The following is a 25770-nucleotide window of genomic DNA, read 5'->3' as shown; positions in this document are numbered from 1 at the left end:
TTTCCAATCAGGTTATCAGGAAAAAATATAAAGGCATATATAAGAAATAGTTCGGTGTTTTGATATTATATCAGATTAATCGAATTATTCGATTAACCGCTATCAGAATAAGTGGAACCCTCTGTATTACAAAACATAGATGATTGATCTATATCTGGGTTTTTAAATTGAATCATATATCATGTACATATATTATTGTTTCTTTGTTCAAGGCATTTCAGATGGTATGTAAGTCATGATCCCAAGTGCTCTTCCTGAAATTATCAAATATCATAAAAACCATTTAGATCCCCACCTTAAATCAAAAATATTATTCCTCCTTAGGTCATGGCGCATTAGATCATTATGGCATGTAAGTCATGACCCTAAAGGGGTCATCCTGACCCCCTTAGAATCAGAAATTGTCAATTATCTTTAAATTATTGATGTTTGATGATCCTATCTCTATTTAATCATATTATTAAGTCTCTTGAATGAAATTTGGAGACTTATTGTTTTTGTACGGATCTTATTACATGTATTATTATTCTTTGTCTTCTTCTTTCCCGCACTGAACTTGTTTCTCAGAGATGGCTGAACAGAATTGTACAAAACTCTAGGATACGATAAGCCTGCATATTTAGTTGTGCACCCTAGTTTGATTTTTCTCATTTTGGGTTAGACAACCATTTTTCGGGGGGGGGGGGGGGGGGGGGGGGGGGTGTGTCAAAAGGGTGTGGGGTCTAACATTGAACCTTGTAGGAAAAATCTTAGACTCTGTTGTAAATAGTAACTTGAAAACGGACAAAGATAATAAGATAGGGTTTTCATAACCATACATTGACTGTTACTGGCAATATATTGGGTTTATTAGATCTGACCTCTGGGGTCATCCCCATCCCCCAGGAATTGGAAATTACCTTATACATGTATCTCAAAAACTGTTATAATTATGACCCCTAAACCCTATATATATTCTTGTTTCTGATGTCTAGGGGCATCAAATGTTCTGTAGGTCATGGGCCCTGTGGGTGGTCCTGACCGCCCTTGAACAGCAAGTCCCTTAAAATCTTCAAAACAGTCGAGACCCCCCCCCCCCCCCCTTTAATTTACACCATATGTATTCTTGTTCCTTGTGTCAAGGGGCATCATACAGTATGTAGGTCATGGGCCCCGGGGGTGGTTGTGACCCCCCTCGAAGAGGAAGTGCTTGAATATCTCAAAACAGTTGGGATCCCCACCCCTTAACCATATATATTCTTGATCCTTAAAGGGCATCAAATGATATTAGGTAATGGTCATCAGAGTTAAATTTAATTTTTCAAAACCATAATGCACATCTTTAGAACAGTCCTTATCATATCCCAAGAAATGATGTGTCTATCCATTAAATCATAAGAGGAGTTCTAGGATCTCTGTTTTTTTGGAGTGATAGACGTCAATTTTCTGCTACTATTTGACTCCCTGGATGAAATTTAAATTTTTAAAACCTTACTGCACATTTATAGAACAGTCAGTATCATATCCCAAGATATGACACCCCCAATCATATTCTATCATTTGGCTACTGCAAAAAAGTGACGTTTTTAAAACCAGTTTTATAGCTCACCTGAGCTGTAAGCTCAAGTGAGCTTTTCTGATCACATTTTGTCTGTTGTCCTTCTGTCCGTCGGTCTGCATGTCCATAAACTTTTTACATTTTCAACATCTTCTCAAGAACTGCTGGGCCAATTTCAACCAAAACTTAGCACAAATCATACTCAGGCAAAGGGGATTCAAAGTTTAGAAACTAAAGGGCCAGGCCCTGCCGTCACCAAGTTTCCTCAACTCAATTCTTGGCCTCAGGTATGAGTATTGACCTGAAGTTTATGCACTTTCCTTTAAAGGATTTGAGTTGAGGAATAAGTTGAGGGATTTTAAATTGTTGGTGACGGTGGAACCAGGCCCTTTTTCAAGGGGAGATAATTAGAAATTAATGAAAATTTTTGAGAATCTTCTTCTCAAGAACCAATCAGCCAGGAAAGCTGAAACTTGTGTGGAAGCATCCTCAGGTAGTGTAGATTCAAAGTTGTGAAAATCATATCCACCGACGGTAGGATGGGGCCACAATGGAGGGTCGATGTTTTACATAGGAATATATAGGGTAAATCTTTAAAAATCTTCTTCTCAAATACTAATTAGCCAGGAAAACTGAAACTTGTATGGAACCATCCTCAGGTAGTATAGATTCAAAGTTGTGAAAATCATGATCCCCGGGAGTAGGGTGGGGCAACAATGGGGGGGTCAAAGTTTAGCATAGGAATATATAGAGTAAATCTCTAAAAATGTTCTTCTCAAAAACTAATCAGCCAGGAAAACTGAAACTTGTATGGAAGCATCCTCAGGTAGCGTAGATTCAAAGTTCTGAAAATCATGACTCCAGGGGGTAGGGTAGGGCCACAATGGGGTGTCGAAGTTTAACATTGGAATATATTGAGTAAATCTTTAAAAATCTTCTTCTCAGAAACCAATCAGCCAGGAAAACTGAAACTTGTGTGGAAGCATCCTCAGGTAGTGTAGATTCAAAGTTGTGATAGTAATGACACCCTCGGGATTAGGGTGGGGCCACAATAAGGGGCAGGGGGACTAAAAGTTTTACATAGGAATAGATAGAGTACATCTTTAAAAATGTTCTTCTCAGAAACTAATCAGCCAGGAAAGCTGAAACTTTTGTGGAAGCATCCTCAGGTAGTGTAGATTCAAAGTTAAAATAATGTATGAAAGTAATGACACCCACGGGAGCAGGGTGGGGCCACAATGGGTTTTACATAGGAATATGTAAAGTAAATCTTTAAAAATCTTTTTCTCAGAAACTAATCAGCCAGATGATTCTTTATAATTGTTAAGACTTTGGCCCCAGGACAATTTTTTGGCCCCACAAGAAGGTTCAGAGTTTGATGTAGGTTTATATCTCATATATAAACAATTGTTAAGGATCTTTTTGAGAACTCCAATACTCAACTTGTGATATGACTATAAAATCATCCTATTAGAAAAGGGACTAATGATTATAAACAGAAGAATATCCAGGGGAAAAATGGATTTTATTTATACAGGATCTACATGTATTATTGTACATTGTCCCGATAGTTTATATTATGACTCCATTAAACTGATTTTATCATACCTATTGTTCTTTTGGTGAGGGATGTGGCCCATAGGCCTCTTGTTTGTAAAAAAACGTCATTTTTCAGCCATTAAATGACCCCCAGGACAAAATTGAAAACTCCCAAACCTTATTGCGCATCTATAGGATACCCTAAAACTATTCGAAGAGATGATTTGTCTACGGTTGAAAATGTAGGAGGAGTTCAAGGAAGAAAACGGTGAAAAAATGTCATTTTCTACCAATTTTTTTACCCCCAGGACTACCAGAGAATTTTTGAAACCTTTTTACAAAACAACATGACAACCCGAAATCAAACTCCAAGAGTTCTGTTTGCTGGTTTATAAGATGTAAGAGCAGTTTGAGAAAGTGAAACGTGACAGACAGACGGACGGAACAGGGTAACAATATACCCGAACTTTATTTAGAAAGTGCGGGTATAAAAATAGAGCAGTTGTTATTTCTAGAACATGAACGGAGAAAAAGATGTTTTAAAATAATAAATAAAATCCGCCCACCCGCCCCATATTTTTGCAATTCAGAATGAGAATCTAAATATTAATTTTATGTGGCCTTATGTCAAAATTGATTGGGGGGGGGGGGGTGTTATAGGTTCAGGTTTGTTATTCCATATCTCAAAAACAAGGCCCTTTGTTTAAAGGAGCAATTTTAGACACATGTTCAAAGGGTCAATCTGACAAAGATTGATAAATATCTATTTGTTTGCCAATTGTTGTGCAGCGGTTGACGTGAAACATGCAAGTGGAATGGTTGATTTATTCAATGTGTTTTGTTAAGATGCCTGTACACAGAGCTAAGGGAATGTTTGTTGGAAAAATCTTTTTCTCAAGAACTACAATGAGATACAATTTGTGATATTACTATGCAAACACCCTCAAATAATGTAGATTATAAATTGTTAAAATCAAAAATATTTAAAAACTAAAATGAAATGACACAATGAACAGTTGTTCTGGCTAGTGATGTGGCCCATGGGGCTCTCGTTATTTAAATTACTTAAATAAGGCATATTCATATTTGACCCATTTGAAATGAGCCATGCATGAGGTATTATAATGTACTATAAAGACACTTCTAGATTCACATTTATCTCTTTTCAGCTCAAGATACTTTCATTGGAAATTGGGATTGTATGCCTTTCTTTTTGTATTGGTTGCAATCCTTCCATTTTACATTGGTTACTTCATCATTGGAAACTTGAGATTTGGTAAGAATTTTTTATATTGGTTACATATTATATTTTAGATAGCTATTTTTACTTATTAGGTTAGTTACTGACTCACTACGGAAATATATTGGGTTGATCAATCTCATAGATGGCGAGGCGAAGCCGAGCCGTCTGTGAGATTGATCAACCCAATATATTTCCGTAGTGAGTCAGTAACTAACCTAATAATTAAGTGTTTTGTTTTCCCGAGGACTATTAAGCGACATATTTATTCACAAATAGCGATGATCATAGCACAGCCATGTACAAGATGCCTAACATCTCGTCCAATTTAACTCATTTAAACTCTTCAAAACTTTCAATCTCACCTTTCAAATACTCTTTCAAAATCTTTGCTTCATCCATGTTTACCTACAAAATTTTGTTGCTATTCAATTTTAAATGTTTTCTCCCTTTTCTCTGCAGAGATTTTAGCAAATTTCGACGCAGCCATTTTGTTCGGCTCCAGACAAAACAATGTGATGTCAATATTCTAAGGGCAACTACTCTAATTTTTAAGAATTTCAAAGGGCAACTACTCCGAATACTTTAAGAATATGCGGTTTATGTATTAAATACTATGAAATGTTGAAATGAGTAAGCGAAGCGTCGACCAATGACGGCCATATTGCCTAATATTAATTCTCACAAAGATATATGAGGCAATCATGTGCAATGTTTAAACCAATGAAAATGTGACATTTTAGTCCAAGGGAAAGCAATTAGCATTTTAAGGCTACCTGAATCACTCAGGTAGAATATGGAGGGTAATAGTGTTCAAAATTCCAGACATGTAAACTTGTAAATCCAAATATGCAACCGTGTTGGTGTGTTAGCCTGAGAATGAATATGTGTAATTCTGATTGTGCAACCTATAGAACAGTGTTGTTCTTTTGCAGATCAATTATACATATATCATAGGTATGCAAATGGGTAGGATTTTAATTTCTAATAATTTTTGAAAAAATATCAGCTGTTGAACGTAGTCATTTATTTTCGCAAAAACATTGCACATAGAGTATCCCATTTCTTTGGATAGGTAGTATTTATTTATTCAGGATTAACAAATGGTTTATGGATACTGTTCACACAAAAGAAAAACCAGTTTGCTGTCACATTGGCAGCTTTTCTCTTGTTATTTTTCTCAATTGCATGGTTAGAATAAACGACCTGCAAAGATTTTATAATTTATTGCAGAAAAATGTATGTATTTATACTTTTTAAGGTGTCTAGCTAATGCTCGGCGGCCTTATAGCGATCCTCTGGATTGGCAATCGTCCAAAAATTCATGCACTGCACCGCCTTTTTAATGCACATAAGAAATAAGTTCTTTAAAGTATTAAACCTATTACAAGATTTTTATTCTGTTTATTTAACTAAATTGTGTACAAAAACCCAACTTTGCTCCCTGGTTATTGACAACTCATTGCATAAATATAAATTTGCTTATTCAAGAAATGGCGGATGAATACAATAAGGTGTAAAAACTCACTAAATATTATATAAGTTTATGGCTTACAATTTGATTGGAGACGGTGCCCGATAGAAATAAAAATTTGATAAGTAAATTTATTTGTTATCGGGAACGGTCTCCAACATATATGTAAGCGATAAACATATGTAGTGATTTTGTTGCAATAAATAAACACGATATGATGCAGTTGGTTTGGTCAAGCATTTTAGATAGCACGTGTTTTGGATTTGTTTGTAAACAACCATACCATAGGTAATCTTGTTTCAAACGGGAATTGAAATAAATAAAAGTATGTTTTATTATTATAATTAGGGACACTGTTGATGTATTCAAATTATGAAACTGTGAAAATTGTTCAAAGACTGCATGTTTAAAGCAGAAAGAAAATAATTTATTTTTTAACTTTGAAATTTCTTTTTCAATTTTTGTAACCATGATGAGTAATTGTATTATAAACGCATCACTACCTATTTTATAAGGAATTATACTGAGTTTTGTCTTTAAAACAACACAAAACATAATTCATTTACTTTTTAGCTCACCTGAGCTGAAAGCTCATGTGAGCTATTCTGATCGCATTTTGTCCGTCGTCCGTCTGTAAACTTTTTACATTTTGAACTTCTTCTCTAAATCCACTTGGCCAATTTCAACCAAATTTGGCACAAAGCATTCTTATGGTAAGGCGAATATAAATTGCAGAAATGAAAGACCGATCTTTATTCAAAGCGGAGCAAACCTCGAAACTGTAGAAAAAGGTGGGTGCATTTTTTAAAATCTTCTTCTAAAGAACTACTGAGTTAAATTCAACACAATTTAAGATAAATAATCCTTATGGAAAGGAAAATATAAATTGCAAAAATTAAGGGCCAATCTTTTTCCAAATTTGAGTTATTACGAAAAAAATAATTGGAAAAGGTGGGCTTCGATCAGTTTATAACTTCAGGCTCGGTATTCCATATCTCAATCTAACGAACGTATGAGAATTCGGTCAATCTGACAAAGATGAATTTGGTTGTTGTGGAACAGTTTGCGTGCGTAAGGAATATTTGAAACATGCAAGATACATTAATGCCGATTTTGTGAAGTAAATTGAGATTAAATATTCCAATGCGTTGACATTTTCACCTTTGAGGGTGGTTTTAGCTTGTTTTGATTTTCGTTTCGTTTTCATGAATAACGGTTTGTAACTTAGGGGAACCATCCCCTGTATTTTGTAATTTTTACGTATCAATTAAATATAGACATCGGTAAATAAGACTGTTACTTGCGAAAATAAGATACATTAACAGGTACGGTACTTTAACAACTAAAATACAAATTCTAATGGGAATACGGTATGGTCTTTGCGTAATAGTTGATTACTGCAATGTGATTTAGGCTAGTTGTCTGTTTTTTCTCTAGTCTATTCAGTCTAAACGGAGATTGATTTTGCTGATGGAAATACTAAGTGTGTGTACATGTAGCAGAGACTTAAATAATTGTTAGCTCATCTGAGGTGAAATATACAGAGAAATATCTTTAAAATATTCTTCTCAAAAATCAATTGGCCAGAAAAGCTGTAACTTGTGTGGAAGCATCCTCAAGTAGTGTAGATTCAAGCTTGTCCAAACCATGATCCCCAGGGGTACGGTGGGGCCCCAATGGGGGATCAAATTTTTAGATACAAATGTATAGAGAAAATCATTAAAAATCTTCTTCTCAAAAACCAGTTAGCCAGAAAAGCTGTAACTTGTGTAGAAGCATCTTCAGGTAGTTTAGATTCAATTTTTTTCATCTTCAGGTAGTTTAGATTCAATTTTTTTCAAATCCCCAGGGGTAAGGTGGGGCCACAATGGGGGGGGGGGGGGGGGAGGGTCGAAATTTTTACATAGGAATACATAGAGTAAAATCTTCTCAACAAAAACAAGTAGGCCAGAAAAGCTTTAACTTGTTTGGAAGCATCCTCAGGTAGTGTAGATTCATTCTAGTTTGTTCAAACCATGATCCCGGGGGTAGGGTGCGGCCATAGTGGGTGGGTTGAATTTTACATAGGTATACATAGCGAAAAATCTTGAAAAAAATTTTCTTCTTTAAAACCAATAAGCCAGAAAAGCTGCAACTTGTGTGGAAGCATCCTCAGGTAGTGTTGATTCATTCTAGTTTGTTCAAACCATGATTTCAGGGGGTAGGGTGGGGCCACCATGGGGGGTCATTTTATGTTGGTGCGTGTAATTCGGTATGATCTCTACGTAATGGTTGATTAATGCAACATGTTCTATTAAGATGCTCAACAATTTCAATTTAAATGGAGATTATTCCCGCTGCTAGAAATATATAACTAAAGTATATATATGATGAAAAATAAATTGAGTTTTTTCTTTGTTTTAGTGCAGTTTTCTTTTGTTTTAATTGTTTTACTAACCTGAGAGTCAAGCTTCGAGTTATAAGCAAGATACACTTTGCGCTCAATGCTATTATATGTTTGTACACAAAGCTGAGGTCATGCTTTAGTTTGTTTACCCATACAAAAAAAAGTTACACTTAGTCATAACTTTTCTGTAACTAAAGTGTAACTTTTATGTACCTAAGATTTAGGCACATAAAAGTTATAACTTTTTTGTACCTAGATTGGACTTAAACTTTTTGCCCTATAACTAAAATGTACCTACATGGAACTTAGAAATTTCTTAGTATAACTAAAATGTACCTACATTGAACTTAGAAACTTTTCAGTATAACTAAAATGTACCTACATTGAACTTAGAAACTTTTCAGTATAACTAAAATGTACCTACATTGAACTTAGAAACTTTTCAGTATAACTGAAATGTACCTACATTGAACTTAGAAAATTTCAGTATAACTGAAATGTACCTACATTGAACTTAGAAACTTTTCAGTATAACTAAAATGTACCTACACTGAACTTAGTCAATTTGTGAATGTGTTTGGACTTTGTCATTTTTACACTAAAAATTTAAGTGAATCTTATCCAAGAGGTTCAAGTCTAAAGTAGACTTTTATCACAATAAATCTAAAAACTAATACAAAATATCGTTATAACTTTGTTTTTTATAAAAATCACCATAAGCATGATAAGTGGGGGGGGGGGGGGGGGTAGATGTAGGTTAGTAAAATCACTAAGATTTGTTTGAAAACAATGACATAACCATTATAACGGGAATCCAGTCCATCAATTGCAACACAAACACCTGTCCAAAATTTTATTGTTTTTATAAGGCAGAAACAGGAAATCACTTTCCGCCTGAACGCACACACATCCCAGGTTAACAGTAAAGGGTGTCGAAAGAGGTCATGATTAGTCCGTGCTGTGATGACACTGATGTTTGTTTAAGATAAAAAGTTTATGTGTGTGTTTTGACCAGCAGACATTTTCATTTTGCTCCTGCAAGCATTATTTTGTTATCTGTCTGTTGAACATCATTAGACATATTACGATTTCGTTTAAACACTGTTAAATACTTTATATTATCACTGAAAGTTTTTCCAACTTTTCATGGCCTACCCATGAATAAAGGAATAGAGTAGATTTCTAGAAATTGATTCAGAATTTTCCCACGACATCGAATGCATGCGAAGAAAGGGGGGGGGGGGGGTGGGTGGGAGGGGTGGTAGCATTGTTTGTTATTATGAGATGGGTTCACCATATTTATTCACATATTTGATTAATAGACATGCTGTTAACAAAGAACAGTACTGCTATTTCCATCTGTACGTTTTCCCAGTACTAGCCTATCTCTCATCGTAATTTATAACAACACATAGCTATAAGGACTGTGTTTTAAACTTTGGGAAACATGTTTTATTTTTAAAAAATGTTATAATTTTTGGTTTTACATATTCATCAATTGTAAAAATGCATTGGTATTTAAATTCATTTAGTTTTTAAAATTCCCTCAAATTATTCAAAATGGCGGCTCTTGAGACCGGAAATGCCCAGTTTTGATGATCGGTTAATAAACTAACAGGTTGTAAGGAAAGAAAATATTACTAAAGTTTGTTTCATTTAAATGCAGAATTCTTTAGATAATATTAAGTAAATAATATTGTTTTTTAACTAAAATAATTTTAAAGATTTATCCCGGTATTAATCGTGGCTGTATCGTGATTGGCCAAAATTTCAAACTTTGACTTTCGTGAATTCTGATTGGACAATTGCCATTCCGCCATCAAATTTTGAAATGGGCAAAGAAGACAGGAGTTGTTGTGAAGATTTTCCTGATTTTTTCAAGAAATATGCAGAATCACAGCGTGTTGTATGTAGTAATGAAACTGCAAGCAGTGGTATCATAAAGATAGACATGCTTAAGACCTGGATGATATGGCTTTAGTTGTGGATGACCATTTCCATTCAGGGTAAGTCTGATATACAAACAAGTGACATTTTAAATAATTCATTTGTGTTTGCTTATCTCAATTTCTATATTATTGCTTTGCACTTAGAAATGAATTCCATTTGGAATATTTCTAGAATTCTAATAAGAAGTGCATGATTTTATCAATTATATCAAAGTTTATGCAGCCATGTATATCTAGTGATGTACATTCTATATATAATCAAATTATGGCAGACTCTTTTTAAAAAAAGTATCATTGTATTGCAGAAAAAATCCCAACCAAGTCCAGCTAGCAGAATGTACACCAGATTGAAGATACATCATTAATACAAGATGAAAAAAGTAAGTGTGTGTGTTTATCAAGTAGAAATAAGATATACAGATTTTAACCATATATTATGTATATCCTTTAGTATAATGAATTATTGTAAATCTGAGAATATAATGGCAACTGCTGTATCAATGCTGACTTTTTGTTTTAGAGGGGAGGGGGGGGGGGAGTACCAGGTCAACAGAGAATTGAAAAGTGTTACTTATATTTAATAATAATTTATGCTACATATATTGAAATTTGTCAAACAGTATCATGTTTTAAATTTTATTGCCTTCTTTTAGATTAATGGAGGACAAGGATAATACTATGAAAGAGATCAGATGCAAGAGCAACCGTTCCCATAGAAATACATGCAGCCGTGTAAACAGAAACCAGTTTTCACCTGCCAGGTGCTGGTCAAATATATATTCAACTTGGTATGCTATATAATTTTCTGTTTTAAGTATAAGGTAGTTGTCAAGGATTTTAACAGTTACAATGAAAGTACATGTAGTAAGAAATTGCCATGATAATGAAACATTCTTTTTTATACATTTTAGGAACAGATTCAAGAAACAGATCCAGTTGTTTGCTGATAGATTACTGCAGGTCATTGGTATCATCTAGAACCAGGACTGTTTTAAAAATCATACTAGTATGTTTGGAACAAAATCATGCTAGTATATGTTAGGAATTTAACCTAAAACATGCTTTATGAAGGTTTTGGTCAAATTTGGTTTACAAAATAATGTTTTTCAAACTTTCTATTTAAATTTAGCAAGAACATTAGACACACATGTAATCCCAAATGCTTTTATGTTAGATTATTGCTTTATTTCAAAAACTTGCATATAGGGTCTGTAATGATTTGAGATAATTATGTAAACAATAAAATGCTTTCTTTGGTGATATATGCGGGATATGAATGTAGCGACATTGCAGAAAAAATACATTACCCGCATTTGCTCCCTTCATTACCTGCATGAATCGTCAAAGAAAGCATTATAATGTTTATATTTACATCTTTCTTTTAACAAATTAATAAATTGTTTGTAAAGAGTAAGTAAAATTTACTATATTATTCTTAATGTACATAGTACGTTAGCTAAAAGAAACAGCCAAATTGTCTTCAATGGGAATGTGAGTCTGCATTGATATCATCCTGATTATTTCAGTGATTTTTCTATGGTCATACAGGTTTCGACCAATCGTTAAACAAGGCGTTAACTATAAGTTTCCATAAGAAATGGAGGAAAGCATACTCATTAGATGTAAATATAATTCAGTAAACATATTGATTAACAAAAACATTGACTTGTGTTCTTTTGCTCACATGAACAGAGCTGTTTTAAATTCCTATTCAAGAGCAAAAACAATTTGATGAAAAGTTCTTTGTCAACATTAGGGACTTTTTTTCATCAGTATAACACCTGTACATGTACCTGGGGTTTTTTTATCTGAAGTTTATGATACAAATAAATATTTTTTGCCTACATCTGTAATTTTTCTGTGTAACTTTTCTGTACCTAAATGATAACTTTTTTGTACCTACATCTATAACTTTTCTGTACCTAAACAATAACTTTTCTGTAACTTTATGTATAACTTTTCTGTACCTACATCTATAACTTTTCTGTACCTAAATGATAACTTTTCTGTAACTATATGTATAACTTTTCTGTACCTACATCTATAACTTTTCTGTACCTAAATGATAACTTTTCTGTAACTATTTGTATAACTTTTCTGTACCTACATCTATAACTTTTCTGTACCTAAATGATAACTTTTCTGTAACTATACGTATAACTTTTCTGTAACTATACGTATAACTTTTCTGTACCTAAATGATAACTTTTCTGTAACTATATGTATAACTTTTCTGTACCTACATCTATAACTTTTCTGTACCTAAATGATAACTTTTCTGTACCTATATGTATAACTTTTTTGTACCTAAATGATAACTTTTCTGTAACTTTAATTTGTAACTTTTTTGTACCTAAATGATAACTTAATTATAACTTTTTGATAACTTTTTTGTACCTATTTTATTTTTATGAAAAAATAAATTGTCAATAGTTACACTCTAGTTATGACTTTTTTGTACTTAAGCAAAAAGTTACAATATAGGTATAACTTTTTGATGCTAATTTGGAACCATAATTGATCAGATGGTTCCAAATTGTGCTAACTTTGTTATGACTTTTTTGTAACTTTTTTAAGGGCTTATAGGTATAACTTTTTAGTGCTTTTTTTTGGTATGGGTATATTTTAAATGCAGCTGTGCTGAATAGGAAATACCAAATTTAAAAATCATAAGTTGAATGTAATAAACTCATGTGAACAAAAACATGCTATGTATCTTGCTTGTAATTCTACGATTAACGCTGAAATTTTGGTTGATCAATAGAAATGTCTTGCAGTTTCCATAGTCCTGACACATTATTATTATGAGGATAAAAGCATTATCGGTGTTCTTAAAAAAATATTTCAACGGAAAATCATCTTTGTACACATTTGTTGTTTTTTAATAAAGATAAAAATAATTGATGGGCCTTGGTACAATAGAGCAACACACATGCCAATACATTAATTTGAATTATAGCTCTTTAACGTATGTGACCAGTTAAGTTTATTCTTCAATCAAGTGATTTAGGATATGAAATGTCATTCGAAATGAATTCATACCTGGTAAATGATGTCTATAATGGAGAAGGCCAATTAAATTTTTCAATGTTTTTAATTTGAGAAATTCAGCGCATTCATTCTGGTGCATTGAGGTACACTTTTCTTCTTTCACATATTGGATTTTTTAAAATACAATAACTAGTAAGTAGTGGAGGGAGAAAATGTACCTCTATGCTCTCGTGTATCTAAATCGTTTTATAAAGTGATGGGGGGGGGGGGGGGGGGGGGCTTAAATAAAGGGAATTGGAAGTTAACCGTGAACACCAACTGAAAATTTAGTTATTTATATTGCATATGATCTTATTTTTGGTAAAAATGGTATTTCATAAAGGTAAATATGTCAAAGATTAAGTATATGCAAAAATAAGTGACAATTCGGATATTCATTTTTGGTTAACAAACTGAGGGGCCTCCTTTGAACGCCCATATAAAGCCAGTGTTGCTTAGGTGAGCGATGTGGCTCATTATTATTTGATATACGACTATTATAGTACAGAAATTCAAATTATTGGTATCATTCAATATAAAAGAACATGTCAGCTTGACGCCTTTGTGGCCGTTTCGGCCTTTGATTTTAAGTATCAAAATGATTTTGTTTTGCAAGTTAAAAATAAATAATAAAACAATTTAAAACTATAATTATTGTAAATAAAAAGAAATTTTACAATTATTGAATAAAGCACCAAGTTTTGTTAAAAATTAAAAGGTTTTGAAGAAAAAGTAAGGGTATACTAGTATATTTATGTATTTGTAATTATGTTTTTTCTTTGGAAATTGGATTTCTGAAAGTAAGGATCAGGGTGGGTCAGATGAATTCAATCGTATATGAACTGAGTTTTAATTATAAAATATTTAAAAATATCGAAGGGTTTAATCCTTTTTACAAGCGGTGTTTAGCTTTAATTTCACGACAGTTAAACTTATCTTTGGAATTTTTATTTATTTTTAAAGGGGGTGTCGCTTCTTATGAATATTAATCAAAACCTTAAAACCAATGTCTTTACTACTACTTTGACAAGCTTTGACAAGCAAAAAATTAGGGTACCTTACCTGGCATTTCTGCAAAATACTAGAGTATGCAATTTCCTGTATAATCTTCTGGAAATACAGTTGAATTAGCTCATATGAAAATAAATAAAAATACAGCACAGCGAAATTCACTATATTAGAACTCTATCTCAGCGGGGGCAGAGCTTTTAACTCATGACCTCTATAATCTATTGCCTTCTGGCAGTGAGTGGCCACGGTAATAACCACTCGGCCATCCAGACATATTACCATATACAAGTAAATTTTAATCATTATAAAAATAATTATAAAATTAATAGTTTTTATTGGAACTCTTTATTACGATGAGATACAAAAAAGATGCTCAGGACGTGTCATCTGACCTTAAATTTAGTTTGTTTTTCTTATCGATTTGTGGTAGCGGTATGGATGCTTTTGGAGATAGTTTCTTAATTCACCTGAGCCCTATACTTTAACAATTTGTTGCATGTACTCTAATAAAAATGCGTGTATATCTATATACATGTATATTCAAACAAAGTCATTATATGTAATTTTTCCAGTTCTAAGAAGATATTGAAAGCCGATCGAATTCTTCACTCGCATCTTTTTACATTCTCTTGATACATATAAAATGTACACCAATCTTATAATTCATTTTTCCGAAAAATAATACTTTCTAAGAAATGTTGTTATCCAGAGATAATAAGATTATAGGCCTACCTGTTTTATTTTCTTATTTATTCCGTCTCTATTCCGGCGATTACGGCATGCCTTTACCTTCAGCCCTTTTCTATCGGTGAGGTCACTATTTCCTTATATGATCATGTCAAAATTCAGCAAACTTGTAGACTTTACATTTGTTGATTTATAATCATGTCAGCTGTGATATTTCGAAAACGGAAATACAACTGCAGAGACTACAGATTTGAAGTCTGTATTATAGTGGCAGGTTATCGGCCGGTACATGTAAATAACGAACAGCATTTTACACCTGCAATTAAGCATTTGTAGGAGAAATTAGATTGAAGGCCAGTGGGTCAACTCTAAAGAGTGTTTATCCCTGAGGTTTAAAGGTTATACGATCAAAATTACACTCATTCATACTCAGGCTCACACATCAACACGATTGCTTATTCGGATTTATAAGTTTTTGAACACGATTACCCCCCATATTAAAATTGGTTGTTAGCTCACGAAGACAAAGTCGGGCGGAGCTAATGCTATACCCATGGCATTGACGTCTGAAACTGTAGAAAAAGAGGGGTGCATTTTAAAAAAGCTTCTTCTCAAGAACTACGAAGCAAATTCAAGGTAATTAGCATGAATAATCCTTATGGAAAGGAAAATATAAATTGCAAAAATTATCATCGAATTCTGTTTCAAATTTGAGTGCAAAATCTGATGCACTAACAACATATCATATTATAAATACTATACATTCTGTTGGTACTTCTTAACGATCTCTATGTAATGTTTTGTTAAGATGCTCTGCATTTTTAGTCTAATAAGAGATTGATTTCGCTGCTAGAAATATATAAGTTTATATATATATTATAAAAAATAAATTGTGCTCTTTCTTTGTTTTATTGCATATTTCTTCTTGAATGATAAACTTTTGTGAACAAAAAATTGACTCAAACCAAGCAGAATTGTGAGCTCTGTATCTTGCTTATAATTCTACAATTGACGCTGAAATTTTGATTGATCACCAGAAATGCCTCGCTAAATGTTAATTACTTTTAAAGAAAAATTAGAATGATGAAATGCCCTAACTATTTTCTAGGGCCCCCTCCTTATATGATGAATCCACACCAACTTTGATGTTTTTTCAGACAAAATTAAATAAAAACGACCTATTTAAAACAGTTTTAAACATTACTATTACAGGGATAAATGTATTAATTTATCGCTATTCTTAAGAAAATATTACTGCAGAAAATCATCTTGATTTGTAGCCATTTGTTAACGTTTCGATTTAAAGATGAAAATAAAGGGTTGGTCATAGTAAAATAGAGTGATATGCCTGTCAATACATTGCAGTCCGAGGCTCATTGAGAGGGGGGCTAGACCTTATCAGAAATCTTGACAAGCACAAAAAAACAAGATTTTGAGTACAGCTATGTCTAACTTTGCAAAAAAAAGGGGGGGGGGACCCCCCCCCCCCTCCACTTATAAGGTTATAAAACGTCACACGAGTTCACACCCGGTAAATAACAATCATTTATAATGCGGAAGACCAATTAAATTTTTTAATGTTTTTAACTTGAGCGCATTGAGGCACAATTTTCTACTTTCACAAATAGGAATTTTTTTTTAATAAAATACAATAACTAGCTTATACAATGTAATTGAAGATGAATATGTACCTATATGCAATCTCTTGATCTATAATCTGATCTATAGTTTGATCATTTTATAAAGTGAGGGGGCAGAATTAAACAAAAGGGAATTGAAAGTTAAAAGTATACCCCTACCAAAAATTTAGTTTTATATCTTGCATAGGATCTTGTTTATGGTAAATGATATTTCATAAGGGTACAATGTCAAAGATTTAAGGATATATTGCATGTTTTTCAATTTTCTGAATTTTTTAAATAAAATCATTCTATACTAATTAAAAATGAAGTTTATTATCGTTTTTATCAAATAATCTGGCTAATTCGTGAGTTTGAAAGCGATGAAAGTCAAATGTCGCGATATGCATATTTTCTCTCTCGATCTACCAGCCATGATGTTTGACGTCATATGCGATATGAAGCGAGAAGGTGATGTTAGCCATCTTTTAAATTGGATTAGATTTAAACGACAATTAAACTAATTATCCCCTATTAAATTGCCGATAACAGGACATGATGGTGTTTGTGCCTCCTGCGGGTGTTCTAACTGTCAAAAATGGGGATTTGGACTGTTGTTTTTTAAAGCTGCTTGGTCCGATTTTTTTGTACTTACAGTATCAAAATTTTTTCCATACAAATCATTCATCTTGGAAAGTTATGGACTTTCTCCTATTTACACCAGCAGAATCAGTCTCCTTTCAAAGTTAGAAATATTCAAAGTAAATAAAAATAATTTCTCTTTGGGCAAACAAAAAAACAAACCAAAATGCATCACGGGAATGTTTAGAAAAGGAAACCGCTTGGTTTCATCCCCCGAATGATTGGGGTTATTCAACTCGCATGCTATGCATCGATTGTAAAGAAAGCAAAATTTGGAAATATTAGCGAACAAAACGTACACCTGTTTATTTGTAATTTGTCTGATCATTTCGACCTTTATTTAAAGCAATGTCAAAGTCGTAATACAACCATACCCGTCTCGTCGTCAGGGGTGAAATTTAACATGAGGCGAAATAACACGGTACCTTTTATTGTCGTTTGTTTTGTTAGCAAATTTTGTACGTATTTTTCTTCATTGAAATTTGGCATAATTGATGGGTAAAACTACTGCAATGTCTATAATTATTCATATACTAAGCATTGCCATCGTTTAAAAGCGTGCATAAAATTTGATATAAAATCGGATTAAGCAGCTTTAAAGTTTCCCTTACGAAAGTATGCGGAAATCTTGCGACAAATAGGGGTCCATCTGTCGATGAGAGTATTTATGAATTAACATTCAATGCGTCTATTATTGATTATATGGTATATTTTTGTAAAAATAGTTTCATAAATAAATCGTATTTATTTTTCAAAGAGAAATAATAGAAGTTTATGCACAGGGGCCTGTGTAGAAAACACAAGTTCATCGGAGAAAAATAACAAGAGAGGACGCCATTTTGGATACCGCCTCGCTACATTAGCTGTTTTCTTATTGTTATTGTTAAACTATACGTTCATGTATCCGTTGGTTTTATATAGATTATTTCTTCATTTATAGCTCACCTCTGCAGAATTCATTATTTATGTACGGTAGGTGAGATTTCTGAGTTTAATTGTTTTGTGGGAGAAGTCAAGGATCGAGTTGTCGATATTGAATGTTTACGCGGGAAATAGACAAAGTTTGTCGATATAGATATATACGTAAATGGATAAAAAAAAAAATATGGAGATTGGTTGAAAAAAACAATAATTAAGGAAAACGTTCTTGTCTGCTTTTATAATATATATTTATACATTGTAATATGATGAAAACAACCTTAGAAAGTTGCTACCAGGTACAGCCGAATAAACAAACTTCTTGTGCACCACAGTTTTACAATAATGAACATTCTGAGTCGTTAGGAACGCCAAAAAACAAGACTGTTGTCGATTTTAATATCATATACACCTTTAACCGATTTATTTGAGCTAAAATCCTTACTAGTTGTGTTTGCAATGTTTACTTGTCGATCAATTTGATCGGTATTGCCAACTTCATCATTGCTTCTTCGGCTGTATCATCATTTCTTATCCGTACTGGTCATTCAAACATGTACGACTGAATAATAAGATACTTTTAATTTAGTCTGCATGTAAAAAAACAACGTACATGGTGAATAAATGTCCAAATTTAAGGAAGATGATGCTAAGCCTACAATTTGTTTACAATCAGCTGTTCGAAGAAGGTCACATGTGACGTCACTGTACCACGTGACACGCTATCTAATTAACAAGTTTTTAAACGATCGGGGCTTAATTTAAATTGATATTATGGCTAATTACCGCTTTTTTACCGTTATCAAACTGTTAGAAGTAATTATTAGATACACAAGGAAGCCCAAAAAATGTAAAATGTCCCATACTTTAGAAATATGCGATATGTCCTTTAAGTGTAGGAAAATATGTGTAAAATTTGGATACAGTTTACTTTATGGTACATGTATTCTTTTTTTGTTTTTCTACCAAGGGGCCATATGGCACAATACCCTTTGAACACCCATATAAAGCCATTGTTGCTCAGGTGAGCGATGTGGCCCAATTGGCCTCTCGTTAGAACTGGTTTAAGTTTTTTGAGCAGTGCCCTTTGATGATTATCTGTTAGTTATTTCTGGTCCCAACTTCACAAAACTTGCATGGATGGTGAGTCTTATGATGCTGATGTCTGACAGACGTGTGGAGACTTCCTCAGGTAGTGTAGATTCGAAGTTGTGAAAATCATGTGACTCCCGGGGGTAGGGTGGGCATACGATGGGGGTTGGTTGGAATTTTTACATAGGAATATATAGAGTAAGTCTTTAACAATCTTCTTCTCAGGAACCAATCAGCCAGGAAAGCTGAACCTTATGTGGAAGCATACTCAGGTAGTGTAGATTCCCGTCTCTTTGAGCTTTGTAACCTGTGATTATCTATGTTTGAAAAAAAATTGGGCTTGGTGTGCCAAAAATTTGAAACATATAATGGCTGCTAGACATGTCGTTTGATTCCAGTCATGTTTGTTATCTGATAACAAATCACATAATATATGACATAAGGATGCAAATGTATTAATGTATTATAAACAGTTAAGTTGAAATAAAATGGAATTTCTAGAATAGAAATTGGTTTGTGTACTCATATTAGCATTAACAATTAAAAAAAAAATAGAAGAGGTATTATTGATAGAATATGGAAGGTTAAATAGATAGCATCCATCATTTTCTGTAATAGAAAAATACTGGTACTTGAGTTATGATTTTTTTTCTTCGTGGGGGTATCATTTGTGAGCTTGCTCACAGTACCTCTAGTTAAGACTGTGACCCGTAAACCAATAATGGGGTCCTAAGGTGGGTTTAAAGTTCAGCATAAAGGTATATAGAAAAACTGTGTAAAAATCATCTAAAGAACTTCAATGCCATGTTTAGCTTTAAGCTCACCTGAACCAAAGGTTTAAGTGAGCTTTTCTGATTACCTGTCTGTCTATCTGTAAACTTTTCACATTTTTGACTTCTTATCTAGAGCTACTGGGCCATTAATTAATCCAAACTTAGCACAAAGCATCCTTATGGGAAGGGCATTCTAAATAGTTAAGATAAAGGGCCCAACCCTTTTTAAAAGGGAAAAAATTATGAAACAAGAAAATAGTATGTGGCTTAAAAATCTTCTTCTTCTTCTGAACCACTACACTAGAAATGCCAATATTTACACAAAAGCTTGTAAATATAGTGAAGATTCTAAATTGTTATCATCATGATCCCTGGGCACCTTCTGGGGCCCCAAGGGTGGTTCAAAGTTTAACATAGAAATATGAAAGGAAAATTTTTACCAGTAAATCTTCTTCTCAAAAACTACAAAGCTACAATTTTTAAAATTACTTTTCAAGCATCCTCAGAAAGTGTAGATTCAAAATTGTAAAAACTGTGACCCCTGGACCAAAACTGGGGCCCCAGAAGGGGTTCAAAGTTTAAGATAGAAATATATAGGGAAAATGTTTAAAAACGCATGCACGCACACACACATGCATGCACACACATTAAATTTTGAACCCATTTTGGTGACCAAGAATTGTCCAGGGGCCACAGTCTAAACAATTGAGAATCAACAATATGTTAAGATGCTTGCTTAAACTTGTTAGTACATGTAATACCATTTATTATAATATTTGAGGTTTTATGTATAATTTTTCTGACCCCCAATGTGGCTCTCTCTAATCCTGAAAGTCATGTTTTGACAAACTAGAATGTATACTAGCTGAGGATGCTCCACTAAAGTACCAGGTAACTGCTTTTCTTGGCAATTTTTTTAAGAAGAAGAATTTAAAAGATATTTCTCTATATTATATGACACCCCCCATGCTCCATGTGATAAAAAAACATAGATTAAAGTTTCAAACTTCTATGTCTGAAAGTTTTAAAGGAGAAGTGATATCCTTAGCAAAGGGCAAATAAGTTTGTAAGTTCTGGACTTTTTTAGGCCAAGGGTCAATTGGGGTGACCGTCATATCTTTTAAAACTGTCTTGCATGCTATAGCCTTTATGTTATAATATTCTTTTGTCTGTCATTTCATTTCATTTTGAATGTATGCCAACATGGTGATGTCATTAAACCATTAAATTGAATTGAATTTAGGTCTCGCACAAGAAATTAATTTCACATTTATGTTACTATATACCTTTAATTAAGTTAAATAATTAACTATATATACTCTCAGCATATGATTCATGAAAGAGATATTATAGTTAAATGCTTCAAGAAAAATTTTAGATCAGAAAAATAACGCCTTATTTGGCTTCATTCTAAGAGAGATAATTGAGAGTAAACATACCTACCCCCAAATACATGTGGGTTTCACGTGTTGACAAACAGACTCAGCACCATCCAGGAAGTTGCATCATGCTCATCTTAAAAATAGTTCCATCAAAATTAGTGTGACAATTCCACTGAAGTAATAATTATCCTAACCAATGAGTCCAAAATCAATACTATAGGCCTAAAATAAGATGCCAAAAAGGGAAGAAAGAAAAGAAATTGTCTCTACATATATATGGAACTACAATTAACTAAGTTTGATTGGCTATTTCCTTGCGGAAGACCTTTAAATGGCCAACTATGTAAAGAAAACGTTGTTTGTGATACATATATATCAAATAATTGAAAGTTCTGGGACAAATAAAAAATGAAAATAAAAGTAAGAAATTAGTATGCTAGTTCTTGATTTTCAATCAATTCTTTCCACCATATACCTACCGGTTTGTATAAATCAATCATTTCTAAAAATTGTTTCCCCCATCTTATTTTAAGAAGTTCAAAATTTTATTTAGTTTTCATCTGTGAAAGTAGACTCCTAATTCCTAAGAGGTTGAAAGTTTTAATGACTTTCAAGTTGTGTTTTCAGCAAAATGCTGAAACTTACAGGGGCAATAACTACCAGAAAGATGCTTTGGATGATTCCTTTCATTATGAATATATTGAAGGATCCTTTAAGATAACTTGTGACATTGGTAAAAATTCCAAGTCTCTATGATACTGCAGACTCTATGACTTATAAATTTCGGAGTATTAGAAATAACAAGCATTTCAATAAGTGCAATATTTAAACTATAAAATGATTTCTTTGGTGATTCATTCGGTATATGAAGGTAGTGACATTGCAGAAAAAATACATAACCCACTAATGGGGGTTATGTAAATTTTTGCTGCAATGATCGCTAACTTCATAACCGGCATGAATCATCAAAGAAAGCTTTTTATTATTTATATTTACATCTTTCTTTTGTCTAATTAATAAATTGATTTTCAAAAGTAAGCAAAATTCACTAAATTACTGTTAATGTGCATAAGTATGTTAGTTAAAAGAAACAGCCAAATCGTTTCCTGTTATCATCATGATGTTGTGATTTTTGTCATGATTTTGTGCAGTTTGTGATTTTTCTTAGGTCACTGTAGGTTTCGACCAATCGATAAACAGGGCGTGTCAATTTCACTCCTGTCAGTTTCAGTCGCAGCAGATTTCGACCAATTAGTGGGGCGTGTAGATTTCTGGCTGGCTGTTTCTATAGAGCTATCAATTAACTATAAGTTTTCATAAGAAATATACGAAATAATACTACGTAGATGTAAATATAACTTGATAATTTCAAGGTGCATAATAACAATGCAGTTTACTCTGACAAAAAAATTGATATGCATTGTAAGATCAATAATGAACAAAATATTTTACAGCATAACAAGCTAGAATTCCTGCAAAATTGTGATATATGATATATTTTAAATTTGTTTTGGTTTTGGATTAATAAATAACATTTATGTGGAGCGGTTTGAATTGAAGATTTAAAAATTTCTTGAATTTCACAATCGTGTTCTAGTTTCTTGTTTGAATATGTGTGACAGCAATTTTTTAATGCGAGTGATAGTTGGTTTCTAGATTTCATCCATAGTTTTTGAATTCTTGATTTTCATTTTCATCAATATTTTTTTTTATTCTATCCCAAGTTTTTGCTTCCACCACTTTTTGCTTGATATTTCAATAATAGTAAATACCTTTGTGCTCAAACTATGTTCATCCACTAATATAAAAAATGTCCAGATTATCTGTTTTGAAACGCCCCCTCTACCGCTTCAGGTTTCAATACACATCCCAAAATTGAAAGTCTACGGAGATTTTGCATTGCATCAGCCATTATTAAGCCCGGATGATAACGTTAAAAATTGTGTGACGTATTCCGAGTGTATTCCGAATGAAGAAAAAATGTAAACATTTCCCATTATAAATCTCCGTAAAAATTGTTTTCGTTCCTGTGAAATTGTATGAATGAAAAGGGATAATTGTTCAATGAAGATATATTGGATATATTCCCTTTCATCGATTTCAATTGTATTTCTTTCACAGGTATGTGTAATTTTATTAAAAATCATTAAAAATTGATGGAAGCAATAACTTGGGACAGACTATAATCAAATATATCCTAATTTTTTTTTGGCAGTCTTTGAATGTATTAATAGATAATTGAATAGTGCAACAAATTAGACCAAATTTCAACTCCAAAATTATCCGGTTTACAGTCAAAACAAGTTTTCCAGTTTCTATTTAAAAATACAAGACTATTTAATATACAAAAAAAATCATATACAGAGAGCCCCAGTTAATATCATACCTGTTTAATATTATAGTTAGGTTGATATGATAGTTTTTCAAAACAGAAAACCATTTCCCAATAAATCATTGTATTTTACATCGGTTGATTGTCTCTACTACTATATTGAAATAATAGACTCAAATTTTTGGGCTTTAATACCGAGAAATCGGAAGAGAAATGTCTTTTGTTTTCTATATTTTAAACATTATTTGTACTTGAAGAAAGCCAAATTGTTTTTATTTTTTCTCAATCAAGCTTCGCTAATTAATAATCAACAAAACATTTTACAATCTTGCGCATTACATTCACACTAAATCACGGGAGGCTCTTTAGTTTATGTTTCCTCAATATCACATTTGCATGGATAAACTCAGAAACGATAAAACAAATACATGTAAATTTTCATTGAAAATTTGCTATATATTCTGTTCATTAGAAAATAGGGAAATAACTCTAACTCAGTGCATTTAATATGAAAAATCCCGAGAGTTCCGAAAGTCAACATGATGTGTAAATTTGAAGCGAGTAAAAAACATTGGTGAAAAAGTGTTGAATTTTTAGACGAAAGGTATTTACAGCCGCAAAATGGTTTGTTATAAATAATTTTACTGTTATTTTCAATGCAGCTTCATTAATTTTCTTCAAAATCGTTTCGGAGTGATTCTGCAATTTTTTTGCTACAATTTAGGGGTATATGGGAGGCATCTTAACTGTGGTGAAGGCCTGTCCCAAGACACATTATTCTAACTAAGCAGAATGTAGTGAAATTAATAGCATTACTGTAGGCTTAAAGCTTGGTTATGTAAATGTCAACAATACAATGTGTCTATGTATCTATTTTGTAAATGTCCGATATCATTTGCAATGTCTACCTGTGCACGGACGGGTCAAAGTCTAGTAATAGCTTAAATAGTGTACCCTGCTTAATATAGTAGAAAGATCATGCCTATCAATTGAATTTTACACCTTTTTCATCTTTCAACTCGTCCTTCAATGTTAAAGTTAGTTCAACTCCTTGCCATTCATGCAAACAATTGTGCCATCTCGCAATGTATCTGCGTGAGGCTTGTAAAAAACAGGAATGGCATACTATTCGTACATCCAATTAAAGTATTACCATTATTAATATCATTTACATAACTTTTTGATTTATTGATTTATAGGGTCTCTCCTCATATGAATGTGCATTTATGAATAATATTTTTTGTAGAATATTGTATGACGTTAATACTAGTAGTGACGTGTACTTTTGCTTAGATAGAGTGTTTGGATATGTTTATTATTATGTACATGTTACAACAGTTATACAGTTATTATCTACCTCTAATACTAAAGAACTGTGTAATTTAGGTTACTATTTATATTATGCAAACAAGCAACAAACTCTTCATATGAATTATCCAAATTGATTATGCACACTTCGTTTTTCTTACTGTTTATTTAATATGTATATGTTCATATGTATAACCTATGAGACATTTGTCTCTTGGAATAAGGAGCTTGAACTTGAACTTGAACAACTGCTTATAATTCATATGAATTTTAGCAAATAAACAAATACAATACAATACACTTTTTTCATGTGCTAGCCCCTCATGAGTAGCTTGTATAAACACTCTGACTTCCCAAATTACATTGAAATTTACCGACAGTGCTGGCCAGATGGGATTAGTCACGCCTCAATGCACATGGCTTGAGTAAATTACCTTTTCACCTGTCAAGTGACATTGCTGTGTATTGAAGTTCATTACAGTTTGAATAAGTGAATGCCCTTTATTTTAAACCCCGTTTTCCAACGGAAAAATCCAGTTATTGAAATGGTGAAAATTGCGGGCGAAATTCTAGCTGTCGAACTTAGTAAATTTTTGTCCAAATATTGCATATATAGTATCCCTATTGTATGGATAACTCCCCCTACAGTTTTTGAGATAGAAGGCTGTTGTTTTGCAGATCAATTGTACATATTATCAGAGGTGTGTGCATATTGTTAGGATTTTGATTTCTGATAATTAATGAAAAAAATACCAGCTGTCAAACTTAGTCATTTAAAGTAATGTTTTAGAAGAAATCGTCAATTATGGTGGAAATAACATTGTTTAGAAATAGATAGTAATAAAACCTGA

At 32.7% G+C, this 25770-nt stretch overlaps 1 protein-coding gene and 1 long non-coding RNA gene across 9 annotated transcripts in view; both read left to right on the top strand.

The window, feature by feature from the left end:
- The window catches only part of LOC105341203 (Golgi pH regulator), a 221285-nt gene that overhangs the window by 37986 nt on the left and 157529 nt on the right, over window positions 1–25770 (top strand). For all 7 annotated transcript variants that reach the window (XR_004596369.2, XM_034447653.2, XM_034447652.2 and 4 more), the window contains one exon: window positions 4246–4352. Coding sequence is in view for 6 of the 7 variants with exons in the window: in XM_034447653.2 (XP_034303544.1) it covers window positions 4246–4352 (107 nt within the window). In the remaining variant the exon portion in view is untranslated. The remainder of the gene's footprint in view (window positions 1–4245; window positions 4353–25770) is intronic.
- On the top strand, window positions 9306–12295 carry LOC117683146 (uncharacterized). 2 transcript variants are annotated; one of them, XR_010711062.1, is made up of 4 exons: window positions 9306–10182; window positions 10431–10505; window positions 10779–10913; window positions 11037–12295. It is a non-coding gene; the product is annotated as an uncharacterized lncRNA (long non-coding RNA). The 2 variants fall into 2 exon arrangements; XR_010711061.1 differs by having other exon boundaries at window positions 9309–10505.

Source organism: Magallana gigas, chromosome 2 (genome assembly GCF_963853765.1).
Source record: "Magallana gigas chromosome 2, xbMagGiga1.1, whole genome shotgun sequence".
Taxonomy (NCBI): Eukaryota; Metazoa; Mollusca; class Bivalvia; order Ostreida; family Ostreidae; genus Magallana; species Magallana gigas.
This window is presented reverse-complemented; position numbering and strand designations above follow the sequence as displayed.